The sequence below is a fragment of the Pseudoliparis swirei genome, chromosome 3 (genome assembly GCF_029220125.1).
Source record: "Pseudoliparis swirei isolate HS2019 ecotype Mariana Trench chromosome 3, NWPU_hadal_v1, whole genome shotgun sequence".
Taxonomy (NCBI): domain Eukaryota; kingdom Metazoa; phylum Chordata; class Actinopteri; order Perciformes; family Liparidae; genus Pseudoliparis; species Pseudoliparis swirei.
Genome location: NC_079390.1, coordinates 5,463,018 through 5,489,403, shown reverse-complemented (window position 1 = coordinate 5,489,403; position 26,386 = coordinate 5,463,018). Strand labels below are relative to the sequence as shown.

The 26,386-nt window shown below is 41.1% G+C and overlaps 2 protein-coding genes across 3 annotated transcripts in view; both read right to left on the bottom strand.

The window, feature by feature from the left end:
- Positions 1-14,826, bottom strand: part of LOC130211591 (tripartite motif-containing protein 3-like) — a 31,416-nt gene extending 16,590 nt beyond the window's left edge. The window contains exons 1-3 of one of the 2 annotated variants that reach the window (XM_056442438.1): positions 14,722-14,826; positions 12,865-12,998; positions 12,076-12,200 (exon numbers count right to left, since the gene is read on the bottom strand). The gene's annotated coding sequence lies outside the window, so the exon portion shown is untranslated. Of the gene's footprint in view, positions 1-7,716; positions 7,760-12,075; positions 12,201-12,864; positions 12,999-14,721 lie in introns of those variants that run through there. The other variant, XM_056442457.1, reaches the window with a different exon arrangement.
- A 997-nt stretch (positions 14,827-15,823) lies between these two features.
- On the bottom strand, positions 15,824-22,491 carry fhdc3 (FH2 domain containing 3). Its single transcript, XM_056411310.1, has 12 exons — positions 22,339-22,491; positions 22,030-22,254; positions 21,660-21,721; positions 20,191-20,293; positions 19,445-19,530; positions 18,582-18,682; positions 18,395-18,465; positions 18,139-18,252; positions 17,972-18,042; positions 17,737-17,854; positions 17,438-17,602; positions 15,824-17,059 (listed from the first exon to the last, which is right to left on the bottom strand). Exons 1-12 carry the CDS (start codon positions 22,489-22,491, stop codon positions 16,007-16,009), a joined length of 2,322 nt encoding a protein of 773 aa, XP_056267285.1. The 3' UTR covers positions 15,824-16,006.
- Between the last annotated feature and the right edge of the window lie 3,895 nt (positions 22,492-26,386).

Here is a 26,386-nt window from a genome sequence, read left to right as displayed (position 1 = left end):
TGTGATGACTGCGCATAGAATCCGGGTCTTGAACGCAGCTTGCTTTTTAACAACAGACAGAAACGGGCAGCTGACAAGCTTCAAAACATTTGGATCATCTGGCCTCCAGTTGAAAGCGATGAAGAAATGTGTCATTGCTTGGCCGGCGGAGTACCCGGCGTGCACGCTCACACACACACACACACACACACACACACACACACACACACACACACACACACGCGCAGGGCAGCCATTCAAAACACAGTTACATAATTGGTGTCATGTTTTTTTTATTTTTTAAACGACCCTTAAAATGAGCATCTGGAACGCACGCCGCTCCGCCGAGCGTTATATCAAATTAAATTACACATATGCAGGGATTAGGAAAAAGACCCTTAATACAAGAAAAGGGGATTACGACTTGTTAATTTGATGTAGAATATCTCGTCACAGGAAACTTTTGCGCCCGATCCCCTCGACGACGACGCCCCCCCCCCCCCGTTCTTGTGCAAGAGGTTCTCCTAGTGAAACATTGACATACAGTTAATCTGTGCGGATCGATTGCAGCCGTCTCACCTCCCTCGCCTCCGGCCTAGCTTCCTCCACGCCCACCTTCTCTAAAATCCCGTGTCCTAACCCTAACCCTCACAGGCCAGACCGCTGTTGTCGGGGGAAACAGGAAATAGAGGATAAGAGGATGAAAATACCACTCAGAGAATGACCGGTGGAACTGCTTCACACTTGCTTTTATGATGCCGTGCAACACTCAATTTGATCGCAGTTACAAGATCTGATGATTCGTTCCAAACTAAAACATATTCCAGAAATATGGAGAACAATCTCATTGGATATCTCCAGAATAAGTCATTAGAAATTGTGTCTGACATGGCGAATACACCAAATGCAGCTCTGTTGTGATCCCTGCAGTGAGCGCTCCACTGCATTATTGGTTTCTGCTGAAGCAGCAGTTTTATCAGAGGCTACGACTCCTGCAGTTATTAAACGAGAGGAAGGTGAACCAATCGTGGCCACCGAGTGTATCCTGAAGCTAGTAGTACACATAATATAATGGGAGTACTGTATGAAAACATGAGAGGTAATGAAAATATATATATAATCCTGTTTCTTTTCTCTTCAGAATTTGGCCCCAAACTAAATAAGGTCATGATGTTTTTCAGACACATTTTAGTCGGAGCTCAAAGAGAAAAACAAAGCCACTGCACTTCTTGGCCTTGTGCAACATCCTCAACCGAAAATAAATCGTTGTGCCCGCGGGGTCATAAAGAGGCGGAACAATCAAAGCAAGGATGTTTTCCAACAAGATCACACACCCACTTCAGGCTGTTGGAGAAATAATTATACTTTCATGAGACCACATAATTAATGTTGGATGTCATTTTGTATTGTGTGTCTTTTTGCAACCAACTGTCGTGTGTGCACATCAGGGTGCTGAACACCGAGGTATTTGGGTTTTATGTGCTCCACGCGGTACTGTAGTATCCTCCTGCCACTGAGTTCAGAAACATCAGGATTGGTATGTTTCAAGAAAGTTAACTCGGAAGATGTGGAGGAGAAAAAGTCTCAAAGAACCAGATGAAGAGGAAGGAAGGGACACACAATTACTGTATATACAGTATTCTCTTTCTCACACACACACACACACACACACACACACACACACACACACACACACACACACACACACACACACACACACACACACACACACACACACACACACACACACACACACACACACAGTCAGCTGTTTGCAATCTTCAGCCCACCTCACCCTTTCCTTTATATCTTCTCAAGTTCCACACACACACACACCTCACTCGGAGGGTTTAAAAGCTTAATTTGCACCTCACAAAGATAGAATACACACCCAGAGATAATCGACACGGCGTGCTCGGACCGACCTGCGTACCCCTCGCTCGTACGCAGCGGCAGGCCTCCGTTCTGCTGCGCAGTTCGCTCTGAAGCCTCCACATACATGTACTTCTATATATAGAAGTATCAGTTCTTATCGCCCTCACAGCCACGCAGCGTGTGTGCTCTGCGCTGCACACACGCTGCGCGTGGATCCTCAGATGACCAACGTCGTAATGACTCAGAAAAACGCACATAGTATCATCATTTATGAGCTTTGTTATATACATGTAATGCCCATTTTACACATCTGATATATATACTGTATATATATATATATAAAATTACCTTTGCATTGAAAATGCGGAAGGTTATGTTTTGATCGCCGTGTATTTGTATGCGTGTTATTCGCATAAGTAAAAAAGTATTAAACCGAATCGCATGAAATTTGGTGGGATGATTGGTTATTATCCGGGGACCATTTGATTAGATTTTGGGATCGATCGGCTCAAAGGTCAAGGTCATGAAAAGGTCAAAATCTTCTTTTTACCATAGCGCGGTCAATTTATATCCAATTGGCATGCAACTAATGCCAACATGTTCATAATTCAATGCCCAGTCTTGTGATATGCGAAGGTATGCGCTCTACCGAGTGCCCGTTCTAGTTATAATATATATATATATATATATTTCATCTGCATTTAAAAAAATAATATTTAAAATATATTTGAAACATGTTTAATAATTCATAAATCAGATCCCCGTTTTCCGATGGTTTTATTTTTATATTCATCTCTGTCACTGACTTACACACATCTGTGAAATATAGGAAGTGTATATATATATATTTGTGCACAATGTCCTTCACTTATGCTAACTATGTTCTTGACATCTTAAAAGCATTTCCATCATACTCTTGAGGTTTGTGTTTTTGATTGGTTGCCAGCATCGTCGTGAAAAACAAGATTCAAGTTCATAAATGTGTACAAATACATAAATGCATCATGCATACACAGTAGGTAGACGTTTGAGACGATACGCACACGCATTTTAAGATAGAGTCTTGCTATCGGCACCTCACATCAAACGCGGGTCGACCGTGGATGCAAATCAAAGATTGATAGGCTGAAAAAATCCTATCTGCCAACTGTCCTCACATAAATATCTTTTAATTGACATCCATACAAAACAGACCAGCGGATGAAAAATCACTTAGCTCCTACGTTAAAGGTTTCAAGGGGTTAATGTTAGCCTCCTCTTGCTTGCATCCTTTCTAACGTCAGACGGGGAAAAATCACATCCACAACGTACGACTGCATTCACTGCTCCTGTGTGAAGTCATCATATTCCACATGTAAAACCTCCAAAGTAATGAGTAGTTACAGCCTTCCAAAACAAGCAGTTTTGTAAAGATGCTCAAAGCAACAACTGTCTCATCATTTAGAAATAAATGAGCCAAATACTTATAATTCCAGTCCATACTAATCCACAATCTCATTATCAGTCTGTTGCCAATCAGAAGCAGCAGCTGGTCTCCACCGAGTCTCGAGAAACCGATGCAGCACAGAGAAAAACGAGATGAGATGAGATGAGCATTTTCTCGTGCACATTTTTATTTTGCATTTTCTTCACGGTCTTTTCTTACCTCGCCGAACCCTCTCCAAAGAAAATAGAAACATTCCAGTGAAATCGGAGCGTTGTGCCACAGGGTAGAGGAGCTGACCCTGAAATAATTTGTTTCTTTAAATAACTGAGGGGGGAAAAGACGCCGTGAGCTAAACATATATTTACATAAACAGCGAGTTCCATGTCACATGGCAAAAACAGAAGCCGGACCACAATGAAGGTGTCAAGTAGTTTAACCAACCTCCCTTTGTGTGTTTATCCAGGTGTGTGGGGACGTTTAGATGTGTGTTAAAATAAGGGCACTTTTAGAAAGAAGAAAAAAGGTCAGAAAATGTGGTTTATATAAAGAGCAAAATATCCATCGCGACAATCACAACGGGAGAGTAAAGCACTCGCATGGCCCTCACACCACAACCAGGTGAAGGATGTCAGAGACAATGAACATGCAGGAAAGAACTTTTAATGTTGTTGTTGCTCATTGTAAATGGACATCATGTAAATATTGACTAATACATTGTGTGTTATGGCTTTAATATAATGGCTATGCTAACAGGGTGGAAATTAATTTCCTAAAGGGGATTAAATAATCCCTAATTTTTTTGGGTCACGCTGATAAATCACATTTGTCAAGCTCTGCACATTAAGGAGAACTAACAATGTGTCTGAAGCACACTCCTGGTGGACAAAATAAGAGAAACACCAACAAAATAATGCAATCTAGTCGGATAAGGCCTCAAAATAACCACAAATGTAGGGTTTTCTGCAGTAGAACTAATTTTTCTATTAAAAAAAAAGATAAAAAACACACATTTGCGATGCCTGATTCCACGGCGGCTCGTTGTGGAGTCCGTCTGCTCGGAAACACCAGATTGCTGCTGTGATGGCAGGGCAGGAGAAAACAGAGAGAGGCCTGTGTGCTGCCGAGCACGTTGCAACACACACGCTCATCTTGTATGGTCCTCCAGGCAAGGATGATGTGTGTGTGTGTGTGTCAAGAAGTAATGATCCAACACATGAGTGATTCAAGGATTACCATCAAGACAGTGAACGCAGGAACATCAATAGTACAACAGACCAGTGAGTGTAACTAATCCATCCTTTATCGCCTCACTCCTCCACTGTCACACAGAGGACATGCTCATGTTATACAATGCTGAAAATCATCCTTTAAAAAAAAAAAAAAAACTTTATCATAGCTCATTGTGAATAAAGCATTATCTCTGTATTGTGTAAAAGGTCAGTATTGATTACAGACTGTTTCCCTGATCAAGGAATCGGATCACGGATGCTTTCTTGTTTCCTGCTAATTATAATTGAATGAAACACTAATATGACAATTACATGAGAGGCGGATGGTGGCAAAGATGGTTAAAATAGGTAAACCACATCATAAACCTGGATATTTGGTGTGTGTATTGTTTTTGTAACTTTAATCTCAAAAGCAATTTATCTCTCATAAAATGTTTTACTGATTTCTAAATGGACAAAACTGTGTGAAACATATTATCAGAGTATTTTATTCCTGATGTGATGTGACATGCTTAATAGATGGGGAACAATATGGCCAGGGCTATGACTGAGCCTCCCTGAGGGATCTCTCTAAATATATATATAATTATATATATATATATAATTATATATATATATAAATAAATATATATATATAATTATATATATGTACATACAGTATATATACACATATATATATACACATATATATATGTATCTAAATATATATAAATGATTGACTGCCTCTCTCGCCTCAGTCACTCAGCTTTCACCACGTTGCTCTCTCCCTCTCCTCACCATGCTAAATAAATATACGGTTGAATAAAGATGGACCAGCTGAATGCCTGCAGCCAAATCAGAAACATGCACTGACATTTTTATTCCACACATTAATACCACATGTGCCAAAAACACCAAACATATTCAGACTCACTCATTTCATAAACAAACACGTAAACTCCACGAGTGCTGCTGCTGCTGTCGGAGAACAGCTGTGCAATGTTGTGATTGGCCGATGAAGTTTAAACCTTCAACTCAAACATCACGTTTTCTTTGTTACAGTTTGTGCTCCCAAGTGAAGCGAACATTGCACATAAAGCTTCCCACCGAGCGCATTAAGTATTAAACAAAGTTAGAACTTGAGTTTGGACTCGACGTGTTGGATCCTGTTTGCCATGAAGGCGTTCCCTCTCTCTGAAGGGCTCACATCAACAGCAGCATCATAAAATAAATATAAATGATTTTTTTTCTTTCTTCGGTTTGACTATGAAGAGTGGAGGAGAAATGATGTTGCTGTTACCCATGGCAACAAAATCACTTTAGAGCCGAGTAAGACAGCAAGGAGGATGAAGAGAGTAGCACACTATCCACTATCTCTTTATCACACACACACACACACACACACACATATTACAACTGTCAAGACTAACAGGTTTATTACTGCTGGTGTCACGTAATGTGTCCCGTTGCTAGATGCCACTGTAAGGTTGTTTCTTTTCTCTCTCTCTCTCTCATCTGTGAGTGTGTGTGTGTGTGTGTGCATATCAAGTGTCATAACCCCCCCAAAAAGCTATTTGGGTCGCAAGAGTAAACACAATTGCACAAAGGCATTTATAAAAACAAAAAAAATGGCTCCACATGTCTCCTTTTATGGGTTGCTACACCGGTTGTTGCTGGACTTCAGCGTTTCCATCGAGCTGCTAATCCAAGACAATCGATACGTCAACACACAACAGTTAGGACAACCCAGTCGTTACAGGACTGGCGGCCACACACAGACACACACACACACACACACACACACACACACACACACACACACACACACACACACACACACACACACACACACACACACACACGAGAGGTGCCCCTCCTGGATCACTGTTTGTTTTGAAAGTAGTCCCGTCGTAGGCTTCTCCCCGATGACCTCGCCGCGTCCAGTCTTGTCGGGAGTTGCATTGAGATCCTCGTCCAATCAGAACGCTCGGCAACAAAGTGAGGTTTTGCACACGACACCACTAACCGTGTCTTTGGATGCCAGCGTGGGACCAACGTGGAGCGCTGGTGGAAGATGAGCTTTAATCCTCCGGACTGAGTCGAGGGAAACTTGGTAACACTTTATAAAAAAACGCACGCTCTAAAGCAGTAGTTATAAGTATAGATATATATAGTATGAGTAAACACTTCATTCATCGCATTGTTCCACACTTTATGAATGATGGATTCACAATGTTTAAATTAGGTATTATATAATGCTTCATAGCGTGCAGTTATTATGAATTATTGTATTATTTGACAGTCTCTCTCTGGTCCTACGGCTCGGCAACTGTACGCTATGAAGAGATTATATAATACTCTATTTACAAATGGGGAATTCATAAAGTGTGGAACAATGCTTTATACATGATTAATTTAGTGTTCACTCATTTAACTCATGCTTCATAGCGTGCAGTTTTCAGAAAGTGTATAAATAAAAACGTTACCGTGTAAAAAACAGTCCTTAGAGCGAGGGGTGAGAGCCGGGTGACGTCAACGCATTGTTGATGCGACCCATGAAGTTCTGAAAGCGTTTGCTGGGACTGACAGGTTGCATAAATCAATGTGTAGTAGCATTGTTTATGATAAGTGAATTATATCAAATTGCAACAAAACCATTGTGCTCTCTGAAAGACGTACACAATCGATTCAAGAAAGAAAGAAAACCAGCGCTCCTCCCAGTGTTTACATGCTCAATGCAAGCGGCATCAAGCCAACCATCATTATACTTTGAGTGCCCCCCCCCCCCCCAGGCTGCAATTAGATCAGAATATCACCAAACCACATTATCCAGCACAGACAACTGCAGCCCGTCTCGCTTATTCACCTGTAATTACAGCCGGGTCGGCTTCCCGGAGAGCATCACACATACAGGACGTGTGTTCTCAGGTTAAAGCGAGTCAATCCCGTCAGAGCCAATACCTGCGGCACTGGATTGCATTACAGACAACACCGGGGTGTGTACGTCCACCAGTGGGAGGGGGGAGGGAGGTGTAGGGGGGGACAGGAGAAAGGCTTTGAGTGGAGAGAGAGAGAGAGAGAGAGTGTATCGACGTGAGAGGAGAGGAAAGGCTCGCAACCGACCCTCTGCCAAGGGGAGAAGGGTGTGAGATGGAAATAGTGGAGGATGAAGGAGTGAGGCGCCGGCACACAAAAAGGAGCGGGAGGAGAGAGAGAGGGATTACTTACGAGCAGGTTCCTCACGGATGAAGGAGAGGTAGAGGGAAAGTTTCAGCACGCTCTCCTCCGGAGGGAGCGGTGTCCTTCCACAAAACCCAACATTGCCCAAAAAGGCTCTTCAGAGAGAGAGTCTACTGAGGGAGGCAGGATAAGGGCGTGTGTGTGTGTGTGTGTGTGTGTGTGATCAAGATCTGGCTTTAATGCATGTATGCATGTGCTAAGAGGAGAGAAAACGACTGAGGGACAGGGACAGAGAGAGAGAGACTCTTAGGAGGCAAGAGATACAGAGAGATTGTATGAGCTGACTGGCTGACGTAGAAATGGGAGGGGGCTGGATCGACCAATAGTGTAAGAGATGAGCAGAGCGAAGGAGAGATAGCAACAAAGAGACGGAGCATTTTTTCCCCTAAATTCCTGTCTTCACCCTCCCTTACCTCTCCTGACTCTCTCTCTCTGGTTGCATGTGTCAAGAGAATGAGACAAGACTCAAATTAAAAAAATATATATAATATAATATAATTTTTTTTATATAAGAGAAAAAGGGAGTCAGTCCGTGTGATGAATAAGGGATCCAAGTCTATCACTCTTCCTCAGAGGAAAGAGAGATACATAACTAACAACATAAGGCTGTTTGTAAAGATACAAGGTGGAGCTGCAACACCTGATGGAGGGTTCAGGTTCCTCTCAAGGACAACCGACAATGTTGTAAAGTCTGTGTCCATCATTTAGAATGTGGGCCAGTAAAGAGGGAGGGTGTGTGAGAGTGTGTGAGGGTGTGTGTGTGTGTGTGTGTGTCCTTGCAAGTGTGCATGTGCAAGGGGGCGGGGACCAAAACATCTTTTACTGCGGGAGCACCACGTTGTCATGGAGACTGCATCCAGTGCAGCAGAACACGCAGATGGTCTGTCTCTCTCTCTCTCTCTCTCCCTCTCCCTCTCTCTCTCTCTCCCTCTCCCTCTCCCTCTCTCCCTCTCCCTCATATTGTATTATCTCATCCCTCGCCAGCGAATCATCTGTGCAGGTTTTGGAAAACCCATCCAGGTGTCGACACACTATTTAAATCTGACGGCAGCCATTAATAAAGGGGAAAGGCCAAATGGAGGATTATTCACTCGAAACGTATCCATTAATATATAAATAACTAGCACACCAATTGCGTAATAATATATATCCATTACAAGGCACATTCTGCAATTGGAGTGAAGAACACAACATGTTATGATTGTATGATGATCGTAAGCTGTATGTCTATTGCATTTTATGATGTTTTTGTGATAACCATTTTCTCCCTTAGTGATGGCTTGTAATATCTGGCCACAGGGACAACCTTGAAAATGTAGCCTGAGCTAAGGCTGACACATTTACCCCTGGGAGGATGTGTACGGTCCCTGTTCAAATAAATAAATGAAATGAAATGAAACAATCCTCACTTCTTCTTCATTGTGATGTCGAGTGTACACGCTCTGCATGTCAATGAGGATTCTGTGGACGCTACTAAAATGTGACGACTGGAGCAGAAACGGGGACGTAAAAGTGATGTGTGGCTTAATCAATATCTGTGAAGGTTGGCCGCGTCCACCAAGTATACCGTCGTCACATGTCACTGTCAAACCTCTCATGAAACATGAAAATATAAAAACGCCTTTCGCACATTTCTCAATGATATACAGACATAAATGTATTTTGTGTGCCGTCAGCACTTTTCTCAGCTTGTTTCGACTGTATACGATTAATAAAGTGATGTTGCTATAAATAAGCCGTGCTCACCAATGAAAAGACAGACAGACTGATCGACTCAGAGGGGAAGGAATCCATCCGAGTGGACATTAGGGGGCCTAATGTCCACTCGGATGGATTCCTAATGATTAGGCTCATTGGGTTCAAGGTTGCCAGAAATGTAAAAGTGGGAAGAACAATAGTCTTGCATGTAAAAAAGTATCAATAAACTTGAGCAAATCTAAATAAATAAAGAGTACGTGTTGACTGTGATGTGTTATGTGTTTCAAGTATGGCTGATCATAAAAAAATAATAAAACTAGAACGGGCACTCGGTAGAGCGCATACCTTCGCATATCATTGAATTACCTTCGCATCGCATTGAATTATGAACATGTTGGCATTAGTTGCATGCCAATTGGAGAGAAATTGACCGCGCTATGGTAAAAAGATGATTTTGACCTTTTCATGACCTTGACCTTTGACCCGATCGATCCCAAAATCTAATCAAATGGTCCCCGGATAATAACCAATCATCCCACCAAATTTCATGCAATTCAAGAAGATGTTGACCTTTTTCTTGACCTTGACCTTTGACCCGATCGATCCCAAAATCTAATCAAATGGTCCCCGGATAATAACCAATCATCTCACCAAATTTCATGCGATTCGGTTTAATACTTTTTGACTTATGCGAATAACACGCACGCACGCATACAAATACACTGCGATCAACACATTACCTTCAGCATTTTCAATGCGAAGGTAAAAATACACAACAATAATTTGCAGGTAACTGACTAAAACATGCAAAGCCACTGGCAAAGAGTCTTCATGCTCAAAAACAAGAACTTAAGTTAACTTCTTAAAGAGAAATGGTTTACTATTAACTACCACTCCAGTATAAAGTGATAATAACACGATCACCTGAATCACCACTAAAGAACCCTTCATTGGCTGTTGGGGGGCAGACTTTCAGCTCCAGCGGTAGTTCCGGGTCCTAAATGGATGTTAAATCCAGCAGAACCCTCGTGAATGTGGTTCAGATGCGTTTTAAATGCATGAGAGCGGCCTGACAATCAGGCAGTAATGGAGTTGTTGGCTGCTGCTGCAGTGAGGAGGAGAAGTGGGAGGCTGGAAGCTTGATGTATTTGACTTGTTATCCGGTTTTCACACAGCAAGGAGAACTGGGCTGGTTTTAAACGCTCCTCTTCTGTCTTAGATGCAGAAGACACAATAACAGCTGCAGCACCCAGAGTCACTTTCCTCAAACCGGGTTACGTCTGGACTTTTTTGTGTTGTCCAGTTACACAACGAATGCACACAGACAGACACACAGACAGGCACACATACCTTCGTGCCTAGTTACCGACGACCTTTAACGATCGACCTCACTAAACCAACGATGATGACCCACAAACAGCCGTCTGAGCCCTGAGCGATAACATCACGTGACATTCACACGCCGCGTCACAGCGACAGGGAGAACTCAGGGTTAAGTGTCTTGCTCAAGGGCACATCAACTCGGTTGAACCACCCACCCCCTGATTGAAAGCCGGACCTGCTAACCACAGTCACACTTGCTACATATTTTGATTTTGGCTTTGGTGTCCAAGGCAAAAGAAATAAAAATACTTTGATTCATTTAAAACATACTACAAATGTCAATAGTGCTTTCTGCAAATATATAAAAAGTATACTAAAGTCACACTTTCACCGATTTAAAAAGTTCAACTTTTAACACACTTTAAAATAATTGTATTGTCGTTTACTTTCAATAAATATATTATAAGGAAAATATACTTTAAGTTTAATTTATGTGCAATTACTTTATTATGTGTTAAATTTCAAACAAATTTTTTGTATATTTCAAATGTATGCTCTAATTTAGCATTGAAATAATGAATTTAAAGCACATTTGATAAATACCTAATTTAAATATTCCACAATTTTTGTATCGTAAGTAAACTTATTCATGCTATTATATATATATATATATATATGAATTATTATACTATAATCACATTCTAAATATACTAATCATGGGATTTTTTGTGTCACGTGATACAAGAAAGCATATAAAACTAGAATGGGCACTCGGTAGAGCGCATACCTTCGCATATCACAAGATAATAACCAATCATCCCACCAAATTTCATGCGCTTCGGTTTAATACTTTTTGAGTTAGGCGAATAACACGCATACAAATAAATACGCGGCGATCAAAACATAACTTTCCGCATTTTCAATGCGAAGGTAATAATTGGTTGGAAAATACAAATAGACTATCATCGCCATCCGTTCACCTCAACATTTACCTGCTAAGCAATTTGCAGAGCGCTGCCTCCACTCCCTGACATTTAGACCTCATCTCATCAGCGTGGATGGAGAACAGCATGCACCCTAATCAGAGACACTTCAGCTGGGGCAGGAAGGGCACTAATATCGGCTCTGAGGAACCCCTACGTAAGACGACCGATGAATACGATGACTCGTTTATTGATGACAACAAACCCCTTTGAGAGAACTCAAGAATATCTATGTTGTGAAAGGAACTCAGTTTCCACTTGATGCGAGTTATCTTTGTCTGTCCAACTACACACAACCAAATAAGTGCCAACATTAGACTTCTCATCTCTTGTGTGTACTCACCCATCCATGCTGCCACGGCCAGGCTGGCCACTAATGGAGGTGAGCTGGTAAATGTCCTAGATTCTCCGGATGCTCCTCAAACGATGCAGAAAACGGCTGGAGCTAACAGACGACCCTGAGCACATCTGCAATACAACATAACAGCACGCATTGAGACGCACAATGAGACCACAGATTATTGTACATCCAGTTCTTGATTACCTTTGCATTGAAAATGCGGAAGGTAATGTTTTGATCGCCGTGTATTTGTGTGCGTGCGTGTTATTCGCATAACTCAAAAAATATTAAACCGAATCGCATGAAATTTGGTGGAATGATTGGTTATTATCCGGGGACCATTTGATTAGATTTTGGGATCGATGAGGTCAAAGGTCAAGGTCAAGGTCATGAAAAAAGTCAAACTTCTTGAATCGCATGAAATTTGGTGGGATGATTGGTTATTATCCGGGGACCATTTGATTAGATTCTGGGATCGATCGGGTCAAAGGTCAAGGTCATGAAAAGGTCAAAATCTTATTTTTACCATAGGGCAGTCAATTTATATCCAATTGGCATGCAACTAATGCCAAAATGTTCATAATTCAATGCCCAATCTTGTGATATGCGAAGGTATGCGCTCTACCGAGTGCCCGTTCTCGTTGAGTAATGGGAACCTGAACATGTCCTACTGTGTAACATGTATACTTAAATGGCATCATCTAAGTCCACCTTGAATCAGTTGTTACTTCACTTGCTTTCCAGCGGTTATTTTGTGGAGGCCCGTCCTGCGCTGAACAATCAGAAACAAACCTTTTGTTGAATTGCACCATCTAGTGACAGCCTGGAGACGAGAACATTTCACTGGATGGACTTTCGGGACACGATCACTTCCATACCAGCAGACAGGACAGCGCTGTGATCTCACCTGCTGCTCTTCTTGTTATCTGGAAGTCAAGACACACTCAATGAAGCCATGCATAAAAGACACACAGAATTATTATGGTCTGAAAAGATGTAACAAAGTAAAAAAAATTGTATAATTGTACTTTACAAAGTATCTGAGATGCACAGCGCTGGATTTATTTTCTTGTACTCGATACAAAGGAAGGACTGGTATCTGTAAACGCTTACGATGGAGAAGACAAACATTAACATCCAAAAGTGGATAGAAATTGATTTTTACAGAGAGCTAGTGCAGAGCAGCCAATACAGGCGTCATGTGAACTCTGCTCTTAGTGAGTACACGAGCGTCAGCATTCTGGATCAACTTAAGAGACTTATTAGAGCAGCCTGATAATAAGGAGTTGCAGTAATCTAGTCTAGAAGTAACAAACGTGTGAACCATTTTTTTTTAGACAAGATGTGTCTGATTTTTTAAATGTTATGTAGATGAAAAAAATGCAGTCCTTGATATTTTCTTCACGGTGGAGTTAAAGGACAAGCCCTGATTAAAGATAACGCAGAGATTCTTTACAGAGGTGTTGGATGCCAGGGCAATGTCATCTACAGAAACCACCTCATCACTTTGATTCCTGAGGTGTTCAGGGCCGAGTAAAACAACTTCAGTTGCGTCTGAGTTTAACATCAGGAAGTTGCAGGTCATCCATGTTTTTATGTCTTTAAGACATGGTTGAAGTTTAGTGAGTTGGTTGCTCTCCTCTGGTTTGATCGATAGATATAATTGAGTATCATCTGCATAACAATGAAAGTTTATGGAGTGTTTCCTGATAATATTCCCCAAAGGAAGCATATTTAAGGTAAATAAAATTGGTCCAAGCACAGAACCTTGTGGAACTCCGTGACTGTTGTTTGTTGTCATCGAGGCTTCATCGTTTACAAATACAAACTGAGATCGATCTGATAAATAGGATTTAAACCAACTTAGTGCGGTACCTGAAATGCCAATGGACTTATCAAATCTCTCTAATAGAATATCATGGTCAATAGTCTCGAACGCAGCACTAAGGTCTAACAAGACAAGTACAGCGATGAGTCCTTTAACTGATGCAATTAGGAAGTCATTTTTAATTTGATGTAGAAAGTCACACAGCTGATCTGCGACCACTTTCAAGGAACTGCGTGTTCAATTCACATCAGGGTCATTCGTATAACTGCGCGATTGGTCTGTGTGTATACGATAAACTCAGGGACACAGAAAGTATTCTCTAATTATTCAAGTTTTCCAAATGACAGGACAGCTTCAACGCCTCTTCTAGTTTTGCTTAAACTCCACAACAGTCATTTTAACTCTGATGTTCTTGATACATGATTCTAAATGGATATTTTAACTTGGATACACGCTTCCTGCAATTAAAATCAATCAAAAATAAGTTAAAAGTCAATATAAAATATTTTACAAGGCAGATTTTTTTTTTTTAGGACAAATCAGTTCAACATACACTGAGATAGTGAGGACTGTCACCTACAACCCCAACAATGTGATTTAAAATGCAACTCTGGAAACCTCTCAGAGCCTCACGTGTTCGTCACGGTTTTCCTTCTGCGGCCTCGACTCCGATTCCCCTTGTGAACGGTCTGATGGCCGTGGCCGCTTCGGTGGATTACCGCGGGATCGTCCCTCGTGTCCGACACTTTGCTTCAGAGCGTCAACGCTTTCAGGTTACACAGAAGGAAAAAACAAAGTATCTCAATGCTTTCACAACATACCTCCCAAGTGATCTGTTGTCACGCATTCTCGATCAAAACAACCTTTTTTTGGTCCAGCTGTGTTCCCAGAGTAAAAAAAACCCATCCAGGATTTAAACTAAAAAGACTTTTCCTTTCATCCGTAAGTCCCGTCGAGCCGTTTGCTCCTTTGCATTTCCCATTTCCCTTTCCTGTCTTTAAGATATTGGCTTCCTTCCTCCTTCCTCACACTCTTATCTGCTCAAAGTCTCCCTCGCTCTCTGACTTTGTCCAAGTTTCGCCGCGACCTCGCCTTCTTTCTCTCTTTTATCCGTCCCCTTTTCTCCTCTCAAGCCGTGAGCAGTGGTCTCACATGAGATGGTTCTTCCAAGCAGTCAACATTAGATCACAAAGGCCCGATTGTTCCCTCGCCCTCTCGTTTTAAACAGACGGGCCGGTCGCTGCCGACGGTCATCTCTGCTCGTCTACGAGGACGAGCTTTGAGCTTTTGTCTGACGAACAAAAGTTCCACAACCTAGGAAGAGAGCCTACAGCCAAGGTAAACGACATAACTGCTTCCGTCTGAGCCGTTTGTTCAAGAGTATTATTACACCGAGCGCTCGCATTCAACGGCTGTACACAAATCCCGTTGCCCAGGTAACGCAGCTGAATGTCTTCTTTTGTCCCGAATCCCAGCGAGCCCGGGACACATCGTCTGAATACCAGAGTGAGTTCTCCCGCCGCAACGAGGCCTCGTCAGATTTCACGTGACATCAGAGGAGTTTGACATTTACATGAATATACCGATGGTCTAAATATCCAATCGGGTAGCTTTGGTGTTTGGGGGTTGTATAAAAGCCAACAAGTGCTACGGATTTCTTTGCCACCTGAACAACAGCCGGCCTGCCAGAGAGAAGAAATAAGAGAGGAAGTGAAAGGCGAGGACTGGAGGGCGAGCAGGCGTCGCCACGGAGACGACAGCACCGGGAAGACTTTCAAAGGGACATCACGAAACGGGGTGGAGAGGGGAGATATGTCAAGAATAAATGCTTTAGAGAGCATAATCCTTTTACAAATAAAATAAAAAAAAGTAGAATAACACCCTTTATTACGCACAAATAAGACAACCAAAAAGATTTTTGAATGTGGTTTGACACACAAAATCAAAACCTTCACAGTCCAAAGCAAGTCCCCGGTTACCTTGGGACAACTGAAGGGTTAAATCCAGAACAATAAAAAAAAAAAAGACAAACATATTTTTAACAATCTAAAACACACAGAAAGAAAAGGCCACGCTTGGCCTGTACGTCTGGAAATAAAACGTGACTCAAGTGTGAGACCCGCTGACGCGTTGCTCCTCCGCATCCGCGGGCTTACTTCGGCCTCCGATGTGTCGGAAGAAGGAAATGAACCCAGAGGTGCTCCCTTGACCCTCGGTGTGGCTCCCTGCCTTCCCACCAAGCCGTGAACTCCTGACTCCTCCTTCTCCCGTGTTCTCCGCCGTGGATCCAGAGGAGTACGAGGACCTCTGAGACACGCTCCTCTGGAACAAGTCTCCCAGGCGGAAACCAGACCCCGGGGATCGCCTGGTTTCGACCAAGGACGCGGACCTGAAGAACGGAGTCTTCGACGCGGCTCTCCGACTGGGGCTCTCTGGGAGAGATACGGAACCCCCGGAGGGAGACGATAGATCGTCCAGATTGAAGAAATTGGGGAGGTAATTGCCTTCGTCACTCTCCCAGACTCCATCGTCGAGGTCATCGTCACCCGGACTGGAGGATAGCGTCCGTCCGCGCGCTCGTCCGTCTCCGTGGGCGTGAGTAAAAGGACTCAGGATGGTCCAGGGGGAGCCCACGCCGTCATTGTTGGAGAAGAAGAAGTCTCTGCTTCTCGGCCGGGGGGTCGTCGGGGTCGGGGGCGTGTCTCGCGCTCTCTCCGAGTGACTAGCGGCGCCTGAAACGACGTCCCCATCCAGGCTGCTTTTGCTGCGCTGGTAGCGAAGCACCTTCCTCGTTATCTCGCGCATCTTCTGAGCTTCTTCTTCGTTTTCCGCTTCTTCTTCGTTTTCCACTTCATCCACGCTCCCGACCTCTTTCCGTAATACGGGCGGGTTTTTCTCGGGCGTCTCGCATTTTGCTTCCGCCGCGACGCTCGGCGAGCTGCACTCGGAGGGGGATCCTTCGATGGTGGGCAGCGTGTTCTTCCTGCACCGGACCAACCCCTCCGGAACGGTGGTGAGGAAGCTGTGCAAGGCCGACTCCAAGCACACGGAGGTCCGATCCCGCTCCGGTCCCGCGGAAGACGCCGTGGAGCGCCGTTTGGCTGAAATTCGTACGCTCTCCTTCCGCCTCTGCTCTGCTGCCTCGCGATCTCGGTTCTCCTGCAGGGAGAAAACAAGTAAACAACGACACAAAAGGGACAGGAGGGACAGCGATTGCACAGATTAAAAGTACTCAATATGAAATCATTAAAAGGTTTATTTTAATTCAATTCCACTTACATGCATACGCTCACACATCTGCCATCATCAATGTATTTTGTTTCTTGTCATAAAAAATTAAATTAAATAATTAAAAATAATTTTAAAAGCTCACACACGTGCATTTTTATTTATTCATTTCTCAATATTCTGTCTTTATGTTTTGTCCATTGTTTCGTCATCCTCTAGCTGTTATGTTAATGTATTGTCTTTTGTCTCATAATTTAAAAAAATTAGAAAAAAATAGAAAAAAGGTATATTTTGGTTTATTTGTCTTACCTGTACAGCCGTGTCAAAGCGCTTGCAAAACGAATGAAAGATGGCGCAGCACTCCTCCAGTTTGAAGGTCGCCGGGTCTTCACAGAAGAACTCGGCGACCGCGTCGCTCAGAGCCTTCAGCTCCTGAAGAGCGGCCCCCAAATCGACCAGCTTGGCCTCGGCCCTCTAAAAAGGAACGAAAAACATTTTTTAAAAAAATTTCAAGAAGAGGAATTTAGATTGTCGACCGACTAAAAGTTGTTACAAGCTCCGCCTCCATTTGTGCTTTTGCAAGGTCAAAATAGAAGCGGAAACTTTACCAGGAAAAATTTCTCCATCTGGTGCAAGAGGCCGGGCTTTCTGCTGCTGTACAATTTCACTTCCTTGACTTTCTTGAATTCCCTCTCAAAGTCGCCGATGACCTCCTCTTTACAAATTCTGTGTTAGTAAGTGACATTTACACATTGATACACCGTAATTCAAAGTAATACAATATTGCTACGAATGAACCAAATCAGTTAAATCCCCAAATAGATGTTAGTAAACTAATGATACCTTGATCCCATCCCAATGTGTTCAAGTTGGGTTGGAAACATCAGCAGCTCAGCATCAATGTCCTCCATTTGCTGCGGGTGGAAGACAAAAGGACGTAGAGAAACAGTGAGTTTTTGGGACAACTTTCAAATATTTTCTTCACCCGTCACCCCAAGGCTCCTCGTCACCTTGGCAACATAGTGCATGAGGTTCATGCCAGGCTTGTTGGCCTTGGTGTCTGCCAGCTTGAGGAGAGTGGTCATCCTGAAGCCAATGACATTGCCACTGGCACTGTAACCACCCTGGAAAATACATCATTTAAATGGTCCATCTATCAATACAATAAATATATTTTTTTTTTTACAAAAGTCTGGTTAAATCTAACTGATAGAATACATACAAATCATGAATAATAAACATAAATTCTAAAAGAAAAATACCAACAGCGTTCATGTAATTGCCAGCTTTTAACACCAGTCGAATGACCGAGTGCAGGTCGTCACAGTCCAACAGCTCTGAGGGGAGAGAGGAACAAGAGAAGAGACGACAGAACCGTCATGCAAACCTCAAATGACAAGTGGCGTAATAAAACTGTCAACATTTTAACCACTAGAATGTTTGTGTGCGTTACCATTCGCTGCTTTGGTCATGACAGCCACAGAATTCTTCACGTCCTCCATCAGAGGAAAGAACTCCTCCCTCAGCACCATGGTTTTCAAGCGTTCCTCATAGCTGAAGGCAAGACACATTCATCAAAATAACTTATAACATTACTGCATCACCAGTTTCATTATCCGTTATTAAGGGGATAGTTTGGGTGTTTAGTAGCCATGGTCAATGTATACCTTGGAGAAGGCATGTACTGCTATTTCGCCGCTTAAAAGAATGGCCCACTAAAAATAAATGTGTGTATCAGTTTAAGTGTCCTTAGAATATTTTCGCCGTGACACTATAATAGTAATATAGTAGTAATATATAGTTATAGTAATAGTAATATAATAATCCCCTTTAGCTCTTACCGAGCAGAACTTTGTGTTATCGTGTGACTTTCGGTATTCTGCTGATGCAGCATGTATTTTAGCTGGTCCTCCTGTACGTTTCCCAAAGCTGGGATGCAGACATCCATCTACTTTTAGTAATATATAGACTATGGATTAGTGTTTTATAACCCAACCCTTTAAGTTAGGAGATATGAGTATGTAACATTTTCAAAATCACCTAATAGCAAAGTTACACATGTTTTGATGTGTCAAGTCTGTGGTGCACAAGTGACATCATTCTAAAAATAATACAACATATGCAAGGCCAAAAAAATACTTTATAAATAATTATAATATATATATTTTTGCAAATTTTGGCACATTTCAGCAATCTTTTTTTTCCCCCACTCATTTGTTGGTTGGCGTGATTTATTAAGGAACATTTCGAATATAGCAATCAAACATTGAAAAGGTTTTCCCAGAACATTAAAAAGAAGTCTTTTGGAGAACTAACCCTGACACTTTGACCAGCTGCACCATGAACTGGTCCGCCTCCGGTAAAATGGACAGGTTCCCACTGAACAACAGCAGCTGCTTCACCTACACACACACACACACACACACACACACAAGTTTGATTCAACACGTGTGTTATAATGAACTCTTTAATACATTACAAGATCAACCTGGAAATAAAAGGAAAATTAAGCTCACGTAGCATTATTGATCAATATGAAGCATTGGCAGTAATGGAAATGCATAACATTTTAAATAATGAAGGTGAATTATGAACTTTAATTCTCTCACTGCCAATCATTATAATAACATAATATACTTTAATTTCCTTAACCTCCGCTTTGAATTATAATGTCATGCCGGACAGTTAATATATCTATATATATTAAAACAAAATAACGCATAATATTGCAATTGTTATATTTTGTGAGCCAAATCTTAACATTCCTCTGTCTACATGTAAATGTAGAAGTACAATGCAACACACAGTAAATACTGGACAGTTGAGTTACAGGTTTTAGGGCCTTTTGTAAGTTATTTCAGGGTCCAATGAGTGGGAATCATAACAGTATTCAATGCCTTTCATATCTCATATTGCTTACCATCAAAGCCCAGGTAATATTTCCCTCTGAACCAGAGTGTAATGAGAGTCTGTGACACAACTAATTAATTATTATTAATATTCTTTTCTGCACACAGGATGTGACTGTAATGTTGTGAGGGGACGAGTGGCGCTGTGGTTACCTCCCTTTCTTCTGGCAGTAGTTTACAAAGCTCTTTTAGTTTCCCCGGGCCAAATCTCAGCCAGTTCCCTTGACAAATATCCTGCACTATTTCTGCCACTGGCCTGGAGAGGGAGACAAAACATAATAATAATACGACCACTAATAATAAAAAGGCACCTGTGCTAAAGCCTGTCATGATCAACATGCCTTATCAGACATGATTAGCCATGCTAATCAAACAATTTACAGAACAGTAACAGTAACACACACACACACACACAAACACACACACAAGCCCTGAAGACAATAAATGATCACGCATAGCCGACATGACAATAATAATATTCATTTAGCAGCTTATTGCATTCAGAAAAGTCGTTTGATCGGCAGCCGACTTTCAAATATTAAACGCCGCAGCTTCTCGACTTATACAAACCAGATGACGCGATGACGCAACAACCTACGGCTCTCCCAGCACTTTACATTCAAACATGTGAACCGATATTGTTTTAATATCCAACAAAATGCCCTCAAATTAGCAGCATTACGTGCCTTTTGAGGCGATTTGAATTTGGGGAACTCCCACGCTGAAGCTCTTCACAGTACTGTGGACACACGTCTGGTATTCAAAGTGAGAACTTCGAGCTATCATATTGATGAGGTCCACACGCAGAAACTGGATCCAGTGCTGGATAAACTACAGAAACGGTTTACATGCAAGGCAAATAATAGAATTTTACTGCATGTAAAAAACTAAAATGACTTCACACCAAATGTGTTTTTCAGTCTCAGTATTTAGGGAGATAAATAGGATTTAAAAAAGGGTTTTGTGTATAACTAAAACGGCATTTCAATTAGTTTTTTTTGTTAGTCCAACATTATCATGAAAAGCATAATCAATGACATCATATCATGTGCTTTGCTAGGTTGGTAGACATGCATATGAATGCAAGATATTGCACAGCTGGCCGTGTTCGTCGGCAATTAGGGACTCAAAAAAAGCAATTGTGTTCCTGTTGTTACATGGAACTGTATTTCATAAGAAACACAACATAACAAAATGTGCAGCTACATTGCACTAGTTATCCAACATGGCAGTGTGTCGTCCCCTCCCCCTCCCTCCCCTTCTGCTCACAGCCTCACCCACTGGGTCAGAACTCTTATTTTCCTATCATTTAAGTATAAAAACAAGTGATTCCCAATTGTTCCCTATGAACACTCTCAATGTGGGATGTTTAAAAAGGCATTTACATTCATTTGAATAAGCCCAGCTGAGATCAAGAGCCAGCTGGTTGGGTAACGATGTGTTCAGAGACACGACAGCAGCCTGCTCTGAACCATCGCTGCCTGCGGTTCTTCCACTTCAGGTCCCTTTGAGTCCAGTTGTGTTTGCATTCTGAGGGTTAATTAGCTAAATCATAATAAATAATCCATTGTTTAGACACTCGGTGTTACAGATCTTTTGGATTCAAATGGGTCAATCCTTACTTCTTGAAATGTCTCAGGAAGATCCCAATATTCATACTCCTTTTAGAGTCAAGGATTGTGACCTGAAAATAAAAGAAACAACAAATTTATTACAACCAAAAGGTTTCACCTCGGATACATCGATACTCAACGTCGGATTTGAGGAAGCGAAACACTCCCCGAACATGACTTCACTTTAGCTGTTCCTCAATGACACCGTGATTCGTGTGGAACTTTGAAAAAGCACTTCCTATTTGTGGGTTCATTACTTCCCTAGTTTGTGTGTTCTCTGTGAATTTACGTGCCCATAAGAAACCTTGGATGGTCTACATCAGCGATTTTAAATATGGCCCCCCGAGTGCAAACCTAGCATTTTATTTTATTTTTTTACCTGAGGCACCTGTGGAAAGAAGTCCATGCCATCAAAGGTCTTCAGACCCACGACCCTGGAGTTGGGCAGCGAGGCCCGTTTGTCCACGTGGCTGAACAACTCCTCCATGCTCGGGATGTCCAGCATCAGATCCCTCTGAGGACGCTTAGACGTCCACACGTTCAATTTGCCCAGAACGCGCTGGCTGGGGATGGTGTCCCAGTTCAGCTTCTTCATGGAACGCCGCTGGATGTTATGAGAGCCAAAAGGAGAAGGGGGAGGGGGAGGGGGAGGAAGAGGGGGAGGGGGAGGAGGTGGTGGCGGTGGTACAGCGGGAACACACATGGAGGGAGGCACGGGAGAAGATGACCGCGGATCGGGATCTTCCGGAACGTCCGGAACGTCCGGTGAAAGAGGAGGAGACGAGTCTCGAGGGGGACAGTTTGGAGGAGAGGCAGATTTCAGAAGCAGCACTCCCTCCATCTGTCCAAGAGGAGGAAGTATCCTGCTGGTAGCCACTCCGATCTGAGGTGAAACAGAAACAATAAATCCATAAGAGTGCAGTATTTTTAGCTGAAAAGGAGGATTAGTTTGGAACATATAACTATGCATAAACTAAATATAATCGTTCTGCTCTGAAACGGATGCTTTGCGGGCAGGCTGACGAAGGCTAAAGGCTGTATAAGTTTAGCAAAATGCTTAAAGTTATACATTTAACATATTAAATATGTAATCAAAGATATGCTAGTTTGTCAATAGTGCAATTACTCTCTCCCCCACATTGGAACTGACACTATGGGTTAACCTTCTACTTCTCTTCCTTGAACTAGCATAACATTGTCTCCATAAATGTTTATACTAATTATAGTTATTCCATAGGTTACAACACAAAACGTCATTGGTAAAATCGTGTTTTTAATGATTCCTCCTTCACAACAGAGGGACGTTGCTTGACAGTTGATATGACTTCACGTTATTCACAACCAATATATTCAAATAAAAAAATGTTTTAAAATACTGTTGTTGGAAGCTGTTGCAAATAAGAGACGAACCAACTAGAAGTAGAAAAAAACTTATATCGTATATAACTTATATATGTAATATATCGAAGCAGCATATAAACGTTGACACAAGTGACTCTTTACTCGTTTTTAAAACTGTGCATTCTCAACAAAAAAGGCATCGATAAATTGACAATTTCTTCTTCAGTCGGTTATTTACATCCAACGAGTGACTCACATGCTGAAAGAAAACGTCCCTAATTACCAAACAGTCCACATTAACACACACGGCGGTGCTTTCATAGACTTTTACACGTTATTGTTGCTTCACTTACCGTGATATTTAAAAGTAACGTTAGCTATCATAAATCCTCGCGCACTGATCAATCTGCCTCGTGCTAATACGAAGCGCATCCTCGCGCGCAGCAGTCACAGGTGGTGGGCGCGCCTCCACCAATCACATTCAAGATAGTTTCCAGGTACGGGAACGCCCCCGTAGGGGAGAAAACACAATTACACATAATATACAACATTATATGTGTGTGTATATATATATATATATCTTTACTTGTCTGCCAAATTATAATTAAAAACCCACAGAAAGGCAGGTATATGATATCACGAATAATACCGTGTCATTTTATTTGGAAACAATATATTTTTAAAAAGAGAAACAATTATTGTTCAAAGATGTAAAATGTAACAGAACTGTACAGTGAAGAAAACAAAGACATAACAGGGCCACTAACGTTGACACTAATATGCAAAAAGAAATGCAACTTGTGTAATATATATATATTATTATTTATATATATATTTAAATATGGATATTTATATATATATTTAGTTATATGTATGTATATGCATATATATATATGCATACATAAATATATATGTATATATAAATAATAACAATATATATATATATCAAAGATATTGGAGCTGTCTTAATAATAAGACAGAATGGTTTGATTTCATGAGAGATATTTGATAAATGATGCTTGATTGGAAGATTACTTCTAGAATATAGTTGTGCAATTGTAATCACAAGATGGAAGTTTTGACTAAATCCATATGGTTGCTCCTCTGTTTGAATGCAATGCAACAGAAAGTTCACATGATGGGGCCACGGCGCAATCTACACATCGGATGCAACAAACAAACAAACATAAAATACAGCCAGAGCATTTGAAAATGTGCACTTTTAATTTGTTCCCTCAGGGTTGGGTGGGACTTTGCAGGTCTGAGTGAGGAATGAAGGCAGAGCATCACATCAATCCATGACACGACTTCATCATATATCATCTTAAATACCATCAAGTGCAATCATTCACACAGTACAACACACCAGCTCAAACTAGAAAATATTGATTGTACACAAATAAAATATCTCATTTTATAAATCTTGGTTCTCTCTCCCAGCAACAATCTAAAGACTGATATGACAGTGACTGTAAATGCTTGTCACACTTTTCTTTTCTTTCAATTTGCTCGAGGTTGCACAATCGAGGAACAACAAAATATCCTATTGCCATTCATTTTGGAGTTGGGGGTTGGAGTTTCAACAGGGCAGGTTTGGAAAAGAGGAGTCACATTTTGTTCATATTGCTGTGTGACGATCAGGAGCTGATCGGGGAAACTGCTTCTTTTTTTTTTGCCACAAGTGAGGCCAAGGTCTTTCAGCCAGAATAAAATACACCCATTTGACACACTGACGAGATACAAGCTCAGAAAACACAAGCCAACCAAATCATACATTACATTTTTGATACCTGCTTTTCATCAAAAATCACAATCACTTTCCTTCGATAATCGTCCTCAAGACAATTTAAAAAAGGAAACCCCAATTTTATGATTTCGCTTCAGCCAGTAACAAGACGTGAACCGACAACCGTAAGCATGGCGTCATGCGAGATGGCGTGCAGAAGGCCGAGAGTAGAGCGTCAGCATATATGTGAATATATAATATAATATTATATAATGAATATAAATATATATATATTTAAAAAATAATATATATATAAATAATATATATTATAAATATATATATTCTAAATATAATATATAATACATAAATATAATACATATAATAAATATAATATATATATTATAAAATATAATACATCAATATAATAAATATATATATTATAAAAAATAATATATATATAATATATATATATATATATATATTATAAATATTATATATATATATATCCCACGATGCACTGGCGCTCATATGCACCTGTACTTTAGATTGCTGCCTGCCATGCAAATACAGAGGAGACAAGCAGGTGGAGGACGAACCCATAAACTGATCGTGAGTTCAATTCAGCACGGCAGAACATTCATGATACTGGATTATATCTTCATGTGACTTCAAAAGTTCGAGACTGGAAAATGTATTCCACTTTTGATCAGATAGTTTAGAGAATTTTTTTTGGAGTAAATCAATCATAAAATTTGTTAGTGTGGTATATTCTCACATTAGTGTGTCATCAGCAGAAATGCCATCAACGTCATACTCACAACTTGAGTAATTTGCACAGAAGTATCAGGATACAAATATGTTGATTCAAAACAGAGTAACGGATCTAATGAACATAATAAATACAACGATGCATAAAAATGACATTACACATTACATTTGTAGTACCATGCCGATATGTTGTGGTAATACCTTCTCCTCCTAATTGTCAACAACAGATTGTTTATTATAAGACCATGATTAAATTAAAAGCACATGAAACAAATGATAAATTAGTGTTATCCCATTCCCCAATGACTAATTTACAAGATTTGATTTTGAAATATTAGTAATGTTAGACAATTACAGTAATCTTCAGTGTGAAGAAAGGTAACCATAGACACATATATTCTGCTTCAGGCCGACCGAAAGACGTCAATGAGGCGTCCTTAATATTATTAAAGACAAAACACATTTCAATGCATCAATGTGGTCAAATATGTAATTAAATCCTTTTAAGTACAATCTGTTAAACAATTAAATAATGGGAGTGAATCCGTTACGGTTTATCTTAACTGTCTGATCTCGCTCAAAGCCTCGGCCTCCGTCCAGTGAGCCTGAACCACAACAAGGAGTCGGCTCAGTTATCTTTGGGTAAATAAAATACAATTAGTAAAGATCACAACCAGTAGAACTTTTTTGGGAAGCTGTGGCAGTGTTCCTTTAACATATTGTTGCATATATGGAGTTGAAATCTAAAAATCTCTCAGGTTACAGTTGGAATCCGGAGCATTTCTGATAATTACAGAGTGAGTCCGACTCACTCCGACCTTCACGCTGAAGCACGACACGAGCACTGAAATATTACTAAATAAAAACATGTCAGTCAAACAGCAAAAACCAAAACGCAACA